At 43.6% G+C, this 17,333-nt stretch overlaps 1 protein-coding gene across 1 annotated transcript in view; it reads right to left on the bottom strand.

Annotated features, from left to right (window-relative positions):
- Nucleotides 1–1,629: 1,629 nt before the first annotated feature.
- NEK9 (NIMA related kinase 9) overlaps nt 1,630–17,333 on the bottom strand; it is a 38,969-nt gene continuing 23,265 nt past the window's right edge. Inside the window, exons 17-22 of the mRNA XM_066278092.1 lie at nt 13,382–13,552; nt 12,356–12,415; nt 9,604–9,803; nt 8,330–8,491; nt 6,243–6,455; nt 1,630–4,087 (exon numbers count right to left, since the gene is read on the bottom strand). Of these exons, the coding sequence (XP_066134189.1) occupies nt 3,965–4,087; nt 6,243–6,455; nt 8,330–8,491; nt 9,604–9,803; nt 12,356–12,415; nt 13,382–13,552 (929 nt within the window). The 3' untranslated portion in view covers nt 1,630–3,964. The remainder of the gene's footprint in view (nt 4,088–6,242; nt 6,456–8,329; nt 8,492–9,603; nt 9,804–12,355; nt 12,416–13,381; nt 13,553–17,333) is intronic.

The raw sequence follows: 17,333 nt of genomic DNA, 5'->3' as shown, positions 1-17,333 counted from the left end.
GAGAACAAATGTTGTGTGTGGGGAGTGCTTTCTATAGACACAGAAGGCAGTTATTCATTCCTCTGTTGCTGGAGCAAAAACAATAGTCAATGTCTTAAGTGTTCCCTTCAATCTCAACATGCTAAGGCCTTGATTAGATTAGCAATGTGTATTAGTCTTTTATATTCAGCCTGATCTGACATCTGGGAAGAACTTAGAAACCTTTTTCTATCTAAGTCTCTTCCTGGATAGCAGAGGATGATTGTGGAAAACTAAATGCTGCTTTTAGTGCATGTATTACACTACTTCATTCAAGAACCTTTAGTACAAGTAAAAATAATAAAATTTAAAGTTCAAAAGGTTAATCAGTGGGGATATCTCATGGTAACTCAATTCACTAGCAGTGTGTGCAGATGTGCTAAGACAGTGTTACCAGCAGTGTACTTAACATGGCACAGGACCTTTTGGTCAACATTTTCCTTTTTGTGTGTGTGTATATTTTGGAAGTTAGAAGCGGGGAAGCAGTCAGACTCCCGCATGCACTCAACCGGGATCCACCCGGCATGCCCACCAGGGGGCGATGCTCTGTCCATCTGGGGTGTTGCTCCTGTTGTGGCTGGAGCCATTGTAGCACCTGAGGTGGAGGCCATGGAGCCATCCTCAGTGCCCGGACCAACTTTGCTCCAATGGAGCCTGGGCTGTGGGAGGGGAAGAGAGAGACAGAGAGGAAGGAGGGGGGAGGGGTGGAGAAGCAGATGGGCGCTTCTCCTGTGTGCCCTGGCCGGGAATTGAGCCCGGGACTTCCACTCGCCTGGCTGCCGCTCTGCCACTGAGCCAACCGGCCAGGGCCGGTCAATATTTTTTTTTTGTCATCAATTTATCACTCTTCACAATGGCACAGGAGGTAGCAGGGATGAGATAGTGTTCTTCTCCCTGATGTGATTTTGTGAGGTTTAGTGATCAGTATGCTTACTTCCATAGTTAATTACTGAAGCAGTAAGTGATTTTGGCTTTGCAGCAGGAACACATTTCGTAGCCCTAACTACAGCCTACACTGCCCTTATACTATCACGAATAATACTTCTTTTTAGGCCCAGGGATACTCATTTGAAATCATTTATTTACAGTACATCTTTGCTTCAGAGTTGTTCTACTATGAACGTTTCCAAATATATGGCAAATCAAATGAAATTTGAGTTTCAGGCAGCTTTTGCTTTACACTTTGGTGAAATGCTCAGCCAAGGGAAGCTGTAACTGGGCTATGCTATGCCAGGGAGACCAACAGACAGGCCAGCCTCTTGGGGGAGCACAGTGTTATAAACTCAAACTGGCATTATCACTTGAAAGGCCCACTGTGACTGGGGAGGCAATACAAGGCATGATCCTTCCTCTTCCATGCCTCACTGTTTTCTCCCTCGGCAATGTTAAGCACTGTCTTTCAGAAGTTTTATTTTTTGGGGGGGAGTGGGAGGTAGCAGCAGAAATGATTCTGTTAGCAAGACAAGGAAATTGGAAAGCAAAGATTATTTCTGTGCGTTGTTTCTGTTACAGACCATGGAGTCAAAGATTCACGAAGGCCTAGAATCTATCTGAGTGTTTGATTCTCAGTGACTAAGGTCCAGGCACAGATTTACTGAGGCATAGCACTGATTGAGAGTTTAAATGTTTATTTAAAACAGAAATGCCAAACCACTCCACCCTCAACCTTTCAAACATCTGGCGAACAATAAGCTAGTTCTTCAGCAGAGGAGTAACTCAGGTTATACTGTAACTCAAAAGCAATACTACTGGAAAACTTAATCACCTGGCACTGCATAGAGAAGAAAGTAGAGAATTAGCTACAGAAAACCATTCAAAGGCATTTCTGCTGCCTCGCCCTTCACTGTATCTAATGCATGGCTGCCACCTTTGAACTGGTTTCTGCTTGCATAGCTGTTTGATGGGGAAAATCATATGGCTGTCCCAGGCACAATTTGGGAAAATGCAAATTGTTTCTAAGGCACAGAACTTAGATTCTCAGCCAGATTCATAGCAAACCTAGGTTTCCCAAGGGAACATGCTAGAGAAAATGACCACAGCATTCCACTGCCAGAGAATAAGGCCTCTGGCACAGGGCGGGGCTCTCACCCTCCCCTCAGTGCTCCCTCCGTCCCCTGGTCTCGGCAGCGCCCCATGTTCCTCAGATCCACAGCAGAAGCAACACTCATGATTAACACCCAAACCAACCCTGCCTCTCAGGCCTGCTGAGATGGTAAGCATGAGGGATTCAGGGACGTGAAAGGCCAGTCAGTCCTTAAAAAATTCAAAGTTGCATTTACACGATGAACCAAAACTCATTGTTAGGGTTTATAGCAAACCCTCAAGTCCCCAGAATTTGTAGCTTAATCCAGGGTTGGCCCCTTCCCTTACTTTAAGAAAAGGCTTCAGTGATTACGTCAGTACAATTGTACTAGGCTTCCCAGAATTGAGAAAACAATGGGATAATCAACCACAGAAGATCCCATTGAACAGAGTTGCCCATCCCCAGTCTGGGGTTTCCAGAGCGTCAGCTTTGCATCACTAGCATTGCGGAAATGACACCATCCCCACTGCATAGATCCTTCCAAAACATTAAACAGACATTCAACATTCATTTTTTTGGTTTAGGGAAAATGAAACAAAATTAATGTAGCTGTTTCTAGGAAGGTAGGATGTGAAATTCATCAAGGCAGCTCCTGTGACCCCAAATACCACAGGAACTTTTCATAAGGCTATGTGGAACCACAAAGCTCACATCCTTAAGCAAAATCATCAAACGCCTCTGGGCGTTTCTTTGGGAAAGCTAGCTTGCTCCTGTCTCCGAGGACGTGGCGATGGGCTTAGAGGGTGGCTCGCAGCCAACTTGCTGTCCCTCGGCAGGCTCTACCTTCTGACAGGCTGCAGGGACTGCCAGGTTTGGGGCTGGCTTTGGGCGACTCAAGTAGGAAAGGTGATCCAGACTCGCTGATATGGCTTCATAAAACACCGCAGGGGGAAAATACTGACAGGACATACAGAAAGGGAGTGGTTGGGGCTGCTGACGTCAGGATCAGAACCTGAAGAGCCAAGAAGGCAGAGGCATGAGCAGCCTTCTTCTGGGCAGAAGGCTCGGGTCACTCTAGGCCTCTCAAAGACACCAGGGAAGAGGCAGCCAAAGGAACCTTCCTCTCGCTCACGGTTTTCTCCTAAGGCCATTCCTACTGCCCCACTACCTCAGTTCTCTACAAGACACCTCATCTCTCACAGATCCCTTCCCAAGCCAGGAAAGCCCACCCTGCTCGGCCACAGCCTGATGCTCCAGCTGTGTCATGAGGAGGGACCTGCCCTGCTTTCTCTACTCACTGCAGAAATTTCAATCAACCTCAGAGGAAAAGCAATCTAAGCCTACTTTTCCTCCTAAAGCACTGAACTGCACGATGTGACAACTTTCTGTAAACACGCCCTAGAGACTGACTCCACCAGACATGTCTTCCTGGACTCAGGGCTTCTGAGAGGGCTCGGAGTACTCCCCCACTCTCTAGATGGCCCTGGGTGGGCCGCGCCTGGTTCCAGCCCTCTCCTCCACCCAGAGGCGCAGTGCCTGGTGTTGAATTCCCGAGGCAGCTTCCAGTTAATGGTGAAAATGATAAATGGGATATAAGCTGCTACCAGCAAAATTAAGGTGAGCATTGTGTCCCCTCTTCAAAGGTGGGATCACCAGATGAGGTACAGAGCTGCTGTTGCTATGGCAGTCACTGAGGACAAAGCCAGGGCCAGGGGCCCTTCCATTCTCCAAAACACCACTGCTACATCCTATCTAACAGGCAGTGCCCACTCTCCACGGGTGTGTGGAAAGTGCTTCAGAGCCTCTGCCTTGCGCTCCTTGTCTGCAAGTGAACGAAGCCAGGAAAGCGCTCTCTGCATTCAGTAAGTGTGCTGTGAAGTTCTGTGGATCCCAGTTTCCTGGAGGCTATTCAGGCTCAGGAGACTAGAGGCTGGGTCGACAGGAATCTGTTCCCAGAAGGCACCAGGAATCGGAATCTATGTCAGGCTTTGGATCCATTTCCAGCTCTTCCTTTGCCGTCTGAGTTCCTCTGGAATGCACCCCCACCTGTCCAGGTAAAACAGTTCCACGTTAACAATGCAGCTGCCTAGTGAAGCAATCCAGGGCTAGATTTTCAATTCAAACTCTTAAGGATTTGTGGCCGCAGTTTAGTAAAAAGTTCATAATACTACTTCAGGTCAAGTCTACACCTTTACGTTTGCTGCAGGTGAGATGACACACTGTCCTGGTTTGTCCAGGACTGCAGGACTTTCTGGGATTTGGAAAATTTAAAACTGAGACAGCCCGAGGCAAAACAATTCTTCTGCTGCCAATACCCAGCCCCCCAGCCCCTTATCACAGGTGTGAATGTTCCTTTCCAGAGTATTTCCACAGACATTATTTAATCCTCAAAACCACCATACAAAGTGGGTAGCAGTAGTATTTTTAGATGAGAAAGCAGGGCTCACTGAAACAAAGTAATCTGTCCAAGCACAGAAAGCTGGTACAGGACAAAGCCAAGGGCGGAACCACAGTTCCTCCTACCCTCGTCCACTCTATACTATGGCTCTTAAAACAATGCATGCAGCGCCATCTGTGAAGTATTTTTATCAAAAATGTTTAACCTAAATCTGACTGAGCCTTATGTCTAAAGTATACAGATGTGACAGGGTGACAAAAGAACAAGTTAAGCAATGCCCCAAGAAAAAAGACATCCAGAAATGTGAGGCATTCTGTTAAACCAGTGGTTTTCAACATTTTTACACTTGGGGACCAGTGACAATAGAATTGTTTCAGGGCCTACTAAGGCAGAAATTACCCTGACCATAAGTGAATTCAATGAAGATCTTTCTGTCTATAATCGTCAAACAACACCTGGTAGTTAACACTTTCATGGAGCAGCGGGAAATTTCTGATAGACCGGCACCAGTCCACCAACTGGCAGTTTAAAACACTGTGAAACAACTGACCCTGTTTCTTCAAGCCAATGCCTTGAAAAAAAAAAAAAAACACAAAAAAGGGATGGTAGTGGAGGTAATTGTTCTCGATTAAGAGAAACAGACATAACAATGTAATGTGTGGTTCCTGACTGAATTCTGGTCTGAAAAAACAGTTAAGGACATTTTTTTTGTGGAAAAACTGGAAAAGCTTTGAGCATCAACTAGATACTGGAAAAGAATTAATACAATTAGTGTTAATTTTGTTAAGTACGATAATAGTATTATGGTTATCCAGGAGAATAAATGTCTTTATTTTGGGGTATGTAAAATAAAAGTATTTAGGCTATGTCATGACTTTTATAATTTACTTGAAAATGGTTTAGCAAAATAAAAAGTCATTTATTTAAAATACACAAATAACTACACATATTCTAAACACATACAAACACTTGAAACAAATATGACAACATGTTAATAATTGTTGAATCTAGATGGCAGATATATATGAGTGTTTGTTGAACTGTAATGTTTAAAGTTTTTCATAATAATATGGAAAAGACAAAATAAAAAACAATAGAAATTAAGTGACAAGCCTGGACAGACTGCTCAGCTGGTCAGAGCATCACTGAAGCACAGAGGTTGCCAGTTTGATTCCTGGTCAGGGCACACACAGAAAGAGATGTTCCTGTTTCTTTCCTGATCTCTCCCTTCCTCTCTCTAATATCAATAAAATAAACATTAAAAAAATACAAAAAAAAAATTAGGTGATAAAAAGAATTCAATCCAGGTGCTGAACAAGGTCTAGGGCTTCAGGGATTAATTCAAAAAGTTACATCATTAAAGGGTAAGAATTTGCAAAGGAGTAAGTATAGGTCAGTCCTTGGTGTTTTGTTTTTGTTATTTATTTACTTTAAATGAGAGGAGGGGAGATAGTGAGGCAGACTCCAGCGTGTGCCCTGACCAGGATCCACCTGGCAACCGCTGTCTGAGGACAATCAATGCTTGAATCAACCAAGCTATTTTTAGTGCCTGTGGCTGACCCTTGGACCAACGAGCTATCCTCAGTGCCCGGGGCCAATGCTCAAGCCACTGGCTGTGACAAGGGAAGAGACAGAGAGGGGAAGGGAAGGGAAACAGATGATTGCTTCTCCTGTGTGCCCTGACCAGGAATTGAACCCAAGACATCTATATGCCAGGCCGACACTCTGCCTACTGAGCCAGCAGGCCAAAGCTGTCTCTGTTATTCTTCAGAACAATTTGAATTATTCTTTTAATGCTCTCACCTGCTGCCCTCCTTCTAATTTCTTGTTCAGCTTCTGTAGTTGGGTAAAAATCTGTAGGTTTTCTTGCTGTAGCCTCTGTTGCTCAGCCAGACACTTCAACACCAGCCCCTGCAATCGCCCCACCTCCACCTGCAGAGCGCTGCACGCACAGCTCGGAGGGCTCAGCGGCGCCCCCTTCCCAGCACACGTTCCCGCAGGACTCAGCCGAGGCGGCTAGGGAGTGAAGAGAGGTCGGTCACAGGAAGTCCTGCTCAGATGCCTCAGCTCCCCAACCCAAATTTCCTCAAAGTGCAATCAGATTTTACTTTTAAAATAATAAGATAAAAACAATAGACATATGAAGTAAATGCAAGAGAAACAGAAATCAGCCAGGATCGCAAGAGTACCTGCCTCAGTCTCCATTATGCTAAGGTAAAAGAACAATCATCTATTTTGGAGGACTTTGTGAAAAAATCTTCAAGTGTACCGATGTCTTCCCATTTAAGATGCTGAAGTGGGGAAAGCATAATTTAGTTTGGAACAAGTCTTTCTGATCACAGTGAGGAAACTGTGATCCAAGTGTCAATATTAATGAAATATCGTAGCTCACACTTCAGAAGAGATTTGACAAGTGTTCTGTAAACAGGACTGCCAAAACAATTCAAAAATGCTAATTGACAGAGGAATTAAAAACATTCACCTGGAAGTTTCAAAGGTTTTAACTCTCCTGGGAAGCTTTCCAATTTTCCTTGTCTGAACTTTTCTCCCTTTGTCTATTGTACACGGTTTATAGCAAGGGTCAGCATAAGACAGTCCCATACCCCTGGTCGGCAAACTGCGGCTCACGAGCCACATGCGGCTCTTTGGCCCCTTGAGTGTGGCTCTTCCACAAAATACCATGTGCAGGCGCTACCTCGATAAGGACTGTACCTACCTATGTAGTTTAAATTTAAAAAATTTGGCTCTCAAAATAAATTTCAATCATTGTACTGTTGATATTTGGCTCTGTTGACTAATGAGTTTGCTGATAGACCAATTCAGAACTACTGCCGGTTTTTATTTTTATTTTTTAGCTAGAGAGAGAAGAAAGAGAGAGACAGATAGGGACACAGACAGGAAGGGAGAGAGATGAGAAGCATCAATTCTTCACTGTGGCACTTTAGTTTTTCATTGATTGCTTTCTCATATGTGCCTTGACCAGGGGGCTCCCGTCAAGCCAGTGACCCCTTGCTCAAGCCAGCAACCTTGGGCTTCAAGGCAGTGACCTTGGGCTTCAGGCCAGCGACCATGGGGCCATGTCTATGATCCCATGCTCAAGCTGGTGACCTCGGGGTTTCAAACCTGAGTCCTCAGCATTCCAGGCCAATACTCAATCCATTGTGCTATCACCTGGTAGGGCGATTGCTGGTTTTTGTAAATAAAAGTTTTATTGGAACACAGCATGGTCATTCATTATGTATTATCTATCTATGGCTGCTTTTGTGCTACAGTGTTAGAGTGGTATAGCTGTTAGAGACTGTTTGGCCCTCAAAGCCTAAAATAATAACTATGTGTCCCCAAAAGTGATGACCCCTGCTTTACAGTTTCATTGAGGTATTGACCACATTTCATTTCTAGGTATACTCCCTCATTGGATTATAACCATTATTTCTTACTTACACGGGCTTGGGCAAAAGTAGGCTTATGTTGTTCATATGTAACATCATATGATAATTAATAAATAAAACAAGGATAAATTCTATGTTTTGTGTACTCACAACTGTAAACCTACTTTTGTCTCACTCTGTATTTAAAGCGTCCAACCCACCCTGAGCAGTGTCATGAGAAACTAGATTTTAATTTTGGAATTTCACTTTTAGTACTTGAGGCAGAGACTATTGAAAAGTGTCAGCCTGTCAGCAATGTGACAGGGTGACTACTTTCCCAAGACAACTCAGTTTACCCTTCGGTACAGACTGTAAACACTACCAAATAGACAGGGTGATGAATGAGTCCAGGGCAGCTGGGAGACCAGGAAGCTAGAGGAGGAGACAGCGAAGCCACAGAAGTGGGCAGAGCTGGCAGCACTGTTTACCTAGTTGAGATTCAAAGGCAAAAAGCTCAGTTACCCAGGCTCCTGCTGGGGGCTTGTATTCTGAAGGCGCCTCCGAGGCCACTTTGAGTCCTTGCAGTTCCTCATAGGGCAGGGTATCTTTCTCAGATTCTGAGAAAACTGCACTGAGGGGAGATGGGCTGTCAGGCATGGGGATAAATTCTGCATTTTCCAGCTCCTATGTATAAGAGAAAGAATCTCATCAGTTCTGTTTGAGCCATTTACTTTCTCCCAAATTCCCCAATTTCTATAGCTTTCATTCGTTGTGACATCAGCGCCCTCTAGTGGGGCAGGACAGCTATGGTTACAGCAGCTCACCCTAGCTGTCCACAACCTGCCAGCTCTTCCTCAGAGGAGTTAGTGGTAAGAACTCAAATTCAAGAACAGAGTTTGAGCATATGACATGTTTCTCTAGTACACTTATTCTATGGAGGCTATTCAGTCAGTTGGGAAGCTAACGTGATGTTAGGCCAACTGCCAGGCTTCTAATGACTGAGGCTGATGCTTTAGATAGTACAGTGTGCTGCAACCTCCGTTCACACTCTCATATAGTTATCAAGTGTGGTAATCAAGTTATTATATAGGGAGGTGTAAATATATAGATTCTCCTTTGGTAAAATTTTTTTTTTTAAATTTCACACACATACACACAAATCTATAAATATTTACTATAGAAAATGAAATAATACAAAGGTGATGGGCAAAGGGGGATGATAAAAATCACCAGCAATTCTATCACTGACCGATAACCACTGTTAAAATCATATAGAGTCTTCATAGTAGACCTTGCCCTATGCATTACGTATTTGCTAAAAGAACGGCTCATACTGCACAGGTATCCCATCCCTTCACGCGTAGCCATGTGCTATAACCAACTTTCCATACAAATAAATATGCCCTAACAGTTTTACTGTCTGCACTTCAACTTTCATAATCCATTTCTCTGTTGTCAGGTGTTCCAACGGCCCCAGTGTTCCACTTCTACAAACCAGTGCAAAATCAGAAGCCTAATCTGTGCACACACGCATTACAAAAACTGCCTTCAAAGGCGGCTGTATTAATTTACTTTCATTTAACTAACTCAGATCTGAGAACATTTTGTATCTCTTCTTGTCAGGCAGAACAAAAAGGATTCAAGATTTGGTGATTTTGTTCCAGGTAGAAATCAGAAACCCAGGTGCCCGCTGCAAACACTTCAATAGCACTTGGGAAACTGGATGATTCTGACAACTCCTTTCTAGACCCTACAGAGGACGTGCTATCTTTAAGTACCTCTCCCAAAGGAATTACCTTTCGAAGCCAGCCGGGACAGGAGCTGCTGGCCCCACTGCTGGTCCCCACGGCCTCCGTGGGACTGACTAAACCCTCCATTCCTCGGTCTGCTTCCATGGTTCCTCGGAAGCCTCCACTTGGATCAGGGGTTTCAGATTCCTGCCGACTGTCCTCCTCTTCTCCGCCGCCGCCGCCGCCTGGGCTAGAGCTCTGAACCACTGACAGATACACAGCACAGAGACAGACATGTCTGCTATGCAGCAAGACAGACTCACCATCTTATAGTCCCACTGACCCCGGGAGAGGTTACTAGAGTTGCATTAAGTGGAATAACAACAGTGTAAGCCAGATAGTTAGGACTAATTTTTTAGTTATTACACAGGTATTATATTTCAGTATCTCTGTAATGATATTGTAATTCACCTCTACTTTCCAAACTTGCTTATCCTATGTTCATAGTGGATGATCAATGTTCTAAAGCATAAGCAACCAATCACCCCAACCATAGCTCACCAAATCCAGCACCTTCGCTTTAATAAGTACATCCAAATTCCAGCATCCTCCACAGAGGGTCATCTGATATGTTAAAGCTCATTCACATTTGAGCCAAAAACCACTTAAAGCTGCCGATAAACTCACCACCAATTTCCTTTCTGTGGAAACACCTGAATGGAGAAGTCTTCAACCACTAAATTTATTAAATTCTCCTATGACTATAAAAAATTTAAAAATATGACGGCTTGTTCTTTCATAACATGAGGCATATTCCATATATAGAGTCTAGATCAGCGGTTCTCAACCTGTGGGTCGCGACCCCGGCGCGGGTGGAACGACCAAAACACAGGGGTCGTTTGGCTTTAGGCGACCCCTGTGTTTTGGTCGTTCGACCCCCGCCGGGGTCGCAACCCACAGGTTGAGAACCGCTGGTCTAGATGAAGCTGGTCTTAATGAAGACCAGCTGATGTGTAGTCAAGAACTAAAACTGAATTTTACTATGGGCCAAAGAAAAATATAATTTAAAAAGTAAATCTGCCAAAGCTAAGAAAAAACAATAACTGCATGGTATGTTTTAAAGTAAAATAAATGTAAAGGACTGTTGTGATCACCAGCTACACGGGCTGACCAACGGTATCACACTGTGATCCTAACCCAAGTGGCAAACTATAGACACCAAAAGCAGTCTGAAGCTTACTTTTTGTTTTAAATGTCTTTTAAAAATTGTTACATTTAAGTTTGACGTAAGATTCTTTTTAACATGTGTAAATCTTGATGCCTAACAAAATAAACACACATAAATCTACCCCCCCTGAAGAATTAGAATTGTGCTTTCCAATATAGTATCCTATATGGGTATTTAAATAAAATTAAAAATTCTGTTCCTCGATCACAGTAGCCACTCTAAGTACTCAGTAGGCACATGTGGCTAGTGGCTATTGCACCAGACAGCACAGATACGGGACATTCCCAATGCTGCAGAAGCACGAGGGACCACGCCGAACTACAGCAGCACCTCGATCGCGTGGTCAGCTTTGTGAAGCCCGTCCTTCTCAGGCCTGCTACCCAGATGAAACCACTGTTTACCACTGTATTTATCACTGCTTCCTTAAAAAAACTTTATCACATATTTATGTATCCTTAATATTTATTTTGCTGGGTTTTGAACTTTATAAAATGCATGTAGTCTGCTGTAACTTCCTTTTTACATTTTACATTATAGAAAAATTTGTAGACATTGTTCATTTTTACTCTTGTATAACATTTCATTGCATGGTTATTATACAGTCAACTAATAAATACTTACTGAGCATTTACCACTTGCCAGGCTTTCTTCTAGGCAATGTGGATAAAATTAAAGAATAAAAAAAAGACAAAAAAATCCCTGAACTTACAGAGTTTACGTTTTCTAGCCAGTGGACATGTGCTTTTAATCTTATGTTTTTCCTTTGAATATTGGCCCAGCAAAACAAAGCTCTTAACAGCTGAGCTTAGCAAAAAGACATTTTATCATTTGTGACGGATAGTAATATGCATAAAGATGCTGAACAATGAATTACTAAAGGAAACTAGTAAGAGGTATAGTGTGTGTGCGTGCATGCATGAAGTTCAACAACTCTAGATCAGATCTTCAACTATCGAATTTCTTTTTGTATTAATCTGCTTTGGTTCTGGGTCTTCATCTGTTTGATTCCACAAAATATCAGAATCCAGGTTCTGAGATATCAAAGACTACAGGTACTCTAACAAGTAGAATACCAAAAAGGAACATGGGTCCAGTTTCCTGGCAGGGTCCCAAATGACACAGCACCAACAATAAAGAAGCCGAAGGAGGACTACCAGAAAGCTCTGGGCTGAGTTTCCTAACCACTTGGAAGTTTAGCCAACTTTTAATTTTTACGGCCTGTTCTGAAGAGCTATTTCTATAGACTAGAATACCCCTAGGAATGCCATGGAAGTACAGGGTAGACAGAACCCACAGCCCCTAAGCACAGTAAGGGAAGGAACAATACATAAAGTCATATTACAATGTTGGGCAAGCCACTTAATTACTTCCATATGCATGGTGGTAAAGATGAACTCTTCCCCCGACTGCAATGTAAAAGTCGTAACTTATTGTGAAATCCACCGAAATATGATCCTCCCTTTTGATCACTGTATTCCTCATTTCCCAAAGATATTTCCTATTTCCTTTTTTTTGCGGGAGACTGCATGGAATCCAACCCCAAGTCCCACACTTCACAAAACCACTAGTCCCTAAGACATTCCTACTTACCAGTTCCAATGGATAAGCCGCTGCTATTGGAACGGATGGTCTTAGAATTCAGTACTTTCTCTGAGGAAAAATATTCAGTAGTTAATCATTATATATAGCTATAGGCTGAAAAAGTGAGAAGGAGTAGGACAGGGACTTAATCTAGGAGATAACTGCTATCCCTCACTCCAGAGAAATTAAAAATTAATTAGTTTTAGATATTAATATCATAAGCCAAGTACCACTAGCTTCTCTAACTATATTTACTTATGTAAAGTACTCTAACTGTTCTTTTTTTGTGTGTGTGACAGAGAAAGACAGAGAGGGACAGACAGGAAGGGAGAGAGATGAGAAGAGTCAAGTCTTCATTGTAGCACCTTAGCTGTTCATCAATTGCTTTCTCATATGTGCCTTGACCAGGGGGCTACAGCAGGCTGAGTGACCCCTTGCTCAAGCCAGCGACCTTGGGCTCAAGCTGGTGACCTCAGAGTTTCAAACCTGGGTCTTCCGCGTCCCAGTCCAATGCTCTATCCACTGTGCCACCGCCTGGTCAGGCCTCCCTAACTGTTCTTTAAAATCATTTGGGAAGCTTTAGAAAGTAACAGTGCCTAGTCCAACCCCACATATTCAGATTTAATTGGGGAGGGATTTCTAAAAGCTCCTCAGGGGACTCTAACGTGCAGCCAAGATTACGAACCACTGATCTAAAAGAATGAACTTGTAAACTCACAGTAGGCCTTGATATAATTCAGTTCATAACAAAAGCAATCTTTATGCAGAAAGCAGTTATGATTTAGTTTCCTTTTAAAGGATACTAAACGTTTCTTACAGCAGCATGAACACAGACAAATTAATTAGCAGAGGACTAGAAGTAACAACTTCAATGGCAAGGCAGGCAGAAAACAAAGTTATATTAAATAGTGGCCAAAAGGTGGCAAACGACAAAGCTCAGGAAGTGACGATGTTCTGTTCCTATTACTAGACATGTCACCACTGACATAAGAATACAGAAGTAGTCATGTCAACTCATGGATATGAACCCCTTACCAACAATGAGAATGGTGTGCCAGCCACGGCAAGATAGATCTGGGACGTGATGTAGAGATCCAAAAATGGGCCGAGGCCATGAGGTACAGATATCGGAGCCATGAGGTCTCTCTGTGGGGGTCATTGCCAGCCGACCGTTACCACCATTGCCCCAGGCAAAAATGTGATTATCTAGAGAAAATTAAAAAAACATTAAACAGCATATAGTTTAACAGAACACTGGCTTCCCAACTCTTTGGGTTCCCCATCTTTATGACCCAGAGCTCGGTCATACCCCACTCTGTACAAAACAATGGATAGCTGTTAATTCTGCTATATAAGCCTAAACAATTCTTGACACCACCCAGATAAAATGACCACTGCGCACACGCACTGCCATCAGCCATTTATTCGTTCACTCACTTAACAACTCTTTTGGTCATTCATTCAAACATCACTGGGCATCTGCTTGAGGTACCGGGGACAGAGCAGTGAACAAAACAGTTGCTGCTCTGTGGAGCCGACATTCTAGTGGGGGAAACTGGTAAATAAAAAGTAAGTATCTAATACTTCAGGTCATAGCAAGTGCTATAAAGGAAGAGAAATGGTAAAGAAAAGTAGTGGAAATCAAAAATAGTGGAGAATTATTAGAGAATACCCGTGGATACTTGGCAGAGACCCGACTGAAGGAAGAGCAGCACGTGGGTATGTAGGAGAAGAGCCTTCCAGGCAGAGGAAACAGCAGGGCAAAGGTCCTGTAGGCAACGTGAGCATCACCAACAAGGAACAAGAAGGCCCCCATGGCTAGAGCAATGTAAGAGAGATCAGGAGGTAGCTCGTATCCTGGTCATGTGGGACCTACACAGGACATTGTAATGATTTAACTTTACTGACTGAGAGACAAAACTATTAGAGGTTCTCAACTGTAGGTATTTTTTAAAAATCTCTCGGACTACCATGAGGAGAATTGATTGCAGGGGACCAATGGTGAAAGCAGGGAGACCAGTCGTAGTAGTGACGATGCTGAGAAGCAGCTGGAAACATTCTGAAGATAATCAGGAAGTTTGCTGATGGATGAGACATGGGGTTTGGATGGAGCCACTATCTACTGAGATTGGAAGGCTGCAGGTAAAACAGTTTTGCACAGAAAATCATAAGTTTGATTCTAAATATAGTAAGTTTGTTTGAGATGCCTGTAACTTCTTATCCAAAGCAGGACATTTCAAATGAAAAGAGGGTGCTATTAATGATTAAGCCAGGACAACAGGCATGAATCAGGGCTGACCCGGGAAAACGGGCTGTAGAGCTAGCTGAGCTTAGACATCTAAGTCGAGGGGCTGTTCTGTGAGTGTGGAGGTCAGGGGTGGTAATATAAAGCTGTCGGTGTATAGGGGGGCGATTTAAGGTAGTGAGCTCATCTAGGAAGTGAAGGGAGACAGTGGAGAGAGAGAAGGACTGAGCCCTGGGCACTCCAGGGTTAGAGGAAGGAGTGCGATGCTGGCATCATGGCATCTGACCTACCTGCCTGCACTACTCCGTTTGTATGTATATCTCCCCCACCTTACTAGACTGTGAGTTCCTTGAGTACAAGGCTCTTCTAGATTCCCAGAGCCTAAAGGACTAGAGTACAGCGGGCACTCTGTCTGCTATATGAATGAGGCAATCAAGTACAGTTTAGAAGAGTACAGGAATGTTGATCAAAAGGTAATATGCCTTTGTTCACAGTGGCCAGGACATGGAAACAACCAAAAAGCCCGTCAATAGATGACTGGATAAAGAAGATGTGGCACATATACACTATGGAATACTACTCAGCCATAAGAAATGATGACATCGGAACATTTACAGCAAAATGGTGGGATCTTGATAACATGATACGAAGCGAAATAAGTAAATCAGAAAAAACCAGGAACTGCATTATTCCATACGTAGGTGGGACATAAAAGTGAAACTGAGAGACATTGATAAGGGTGTGGTGGTTACGGGGGGGGGGGGAGGGGGGAATGGGAGAGGGAAAGGGGGAGGGGGAGGGGCACAGAGAGAACAAGATAGAGGGTGACGGAGGACAATCTGACTTTGGGTGATGGGTATGCAACATGATTGAACGACAAGATACTCTGGACTTGTTATCTTTGAATATATGTATCCTGATTTATTGATGTCACCCCATTAAAAAAATAAAATTATTAAAAAAAAAAAAAAAAAAAAAAGGTAATATGCCTGGCCACAGAATCCAATTCTACACCCCTCATTCTGAAATTTAACCTGTGAAGTATACAGATTTGCTGAAGAAACATTACCTCTTTGAGACCCTGCCTGAAAGCGCTACTGAACTTGCTGCACTTTTTTTTCTTTTCCAACTGACAGGAGAGATAGACAATTACTGCATGCACCCTGACCGGGACTTACCCAGTGACCCCCATCTAAGGCCGACGCTCTGCCTATCGGGAGCCCATGCTCGCAACCGAGCTATTTTTAGTACCTGAGGTGGCTTCACGGAGCCATCCTCAGTGCCCGGGGCCGACGTGCTTGAGTCAATTGAGCCATGGCTGTGGGAGAAGAAGGGGGGGAGGGGAGAGAGAAAGAGAGAAGGGGGAGGGGTGGAGAAGCAGATGGCTGGGAATCAATCTCCTGACTGGGAATCGAACCCATGATATCCACACACTGAGTCAACGCTCTACCACTGCACCAACTGGCCAGGGCTTGAACTTGCTGGGCCTTTTAATCCTTAGTGACATCCCGACCCTGGCTTTCTAGGTAACATTTCCATTTATCTAGTCCAACTGAACAGTTTGCTTCCTAAAATCCCTTGTTTTAGGACAAGCAGTGAAGGTTAATGTGCCACTCTGAAAGTTGGTTTGCTCAACTAAACACAGTGGCAGATAACTTATCTGACACTATCCCTGGGTCCTTCATGTATATACAACAGATAGACAAGACTAAAACAAAGACATCTCAGAGCATGTCAACACCAAAACAAGCTGAAAATGAGTCCAAACAGACCAAGATGCAATGTGATTTGTTGTTCATCAGTCACAAGAAGTAGCTACAAAAAAGTCCAGAAAAAAAGTCCAGGAATAGAAAAAAAAGAGAAGAAAAAGAGAGCAGAAGAACCCGGCCTGCAGTGTCACAGCAGATAGAGTGTAGACCTGGAGCACTGCGGTCGCTGGTTCAAAACCCTGGGCTTGCGTGATCAAGGCACACACGAGAAGTAACTACTATGAGCTGATGCTTCCCGGTCCTCCCACCCCTTCCTCTCTCTCTAAAATCACTATACAAAATCTAAAAAAAAAAAAAAAAAAAAAAAGCAAGCAGAAGAAAGAGGGAGGGAAACAGGAAATGAAGACTGGCAGAAGTGGCAGTCAGAAGAGCAGCGGTGGAGCGAGCAAGCGCTGCTGCGGAGAGAACTGCTGAGAGGAAGGAGACAGCTCCGAGAGCTGGCACACTGCACTCGGTCCTCGGCCTCAGCAGTTCCTGAGCACAGCTCTGCAGGGCAGCCGAGCCCAGGCAAGGAGCACAGTCAAGTCAGGTCGTTCTCTGCTCCAGACACACAGCCAACATTTACTGCAGCCCACATGGTGCTGAACAAGGTGTCCGTATATATACATACATATGCATATAACCTATATATATACCTATATCTATGTATGTATGTATATACAGTGGTACCTTGAGATACGAATTTAATTCGTTCTGTAACCGAGCTCATAAGTCAGTCAACTCATATATCAAACTGCTGATACTGGACCCATGTGCCAATGCGCCAACTAGTGGCAGCTTCCCGAACCATGACTTGTATCTCAGAATTTCACTCAGATCTCAACCAAAAATACGGGCTGACTCATAACTCATATCTTAAAAAATTCGTATGTTGGTCTGTTCGTATCTCAAGGTACCACTGTATATGTATGTACATACATATGTATTTATCAGTATATATACATTTTACCAAAAAGGTGAAAGTAAAAAATGA

Source organism: Saccopteryx bilineata, chromosome 4, assembly GCF_036850765.1.
Source record: "Saccopteryx bilineata isolate mSacBil1 chromosome 4, mSacBil1_pri_phased_curated, whole genome shotgun sequence".
Taxonomy (NCBI): Eukaryota; Metazoa; Chordata; class Mammalia; order Chiroptera; family Emballonuridae; genus Saccopteryx; species Saccopteryx bilineata.
Note: the sequence above shows the minus strand (reverse complement) of the source record. Positions and strands in the feature narration are given on the sequence as shown.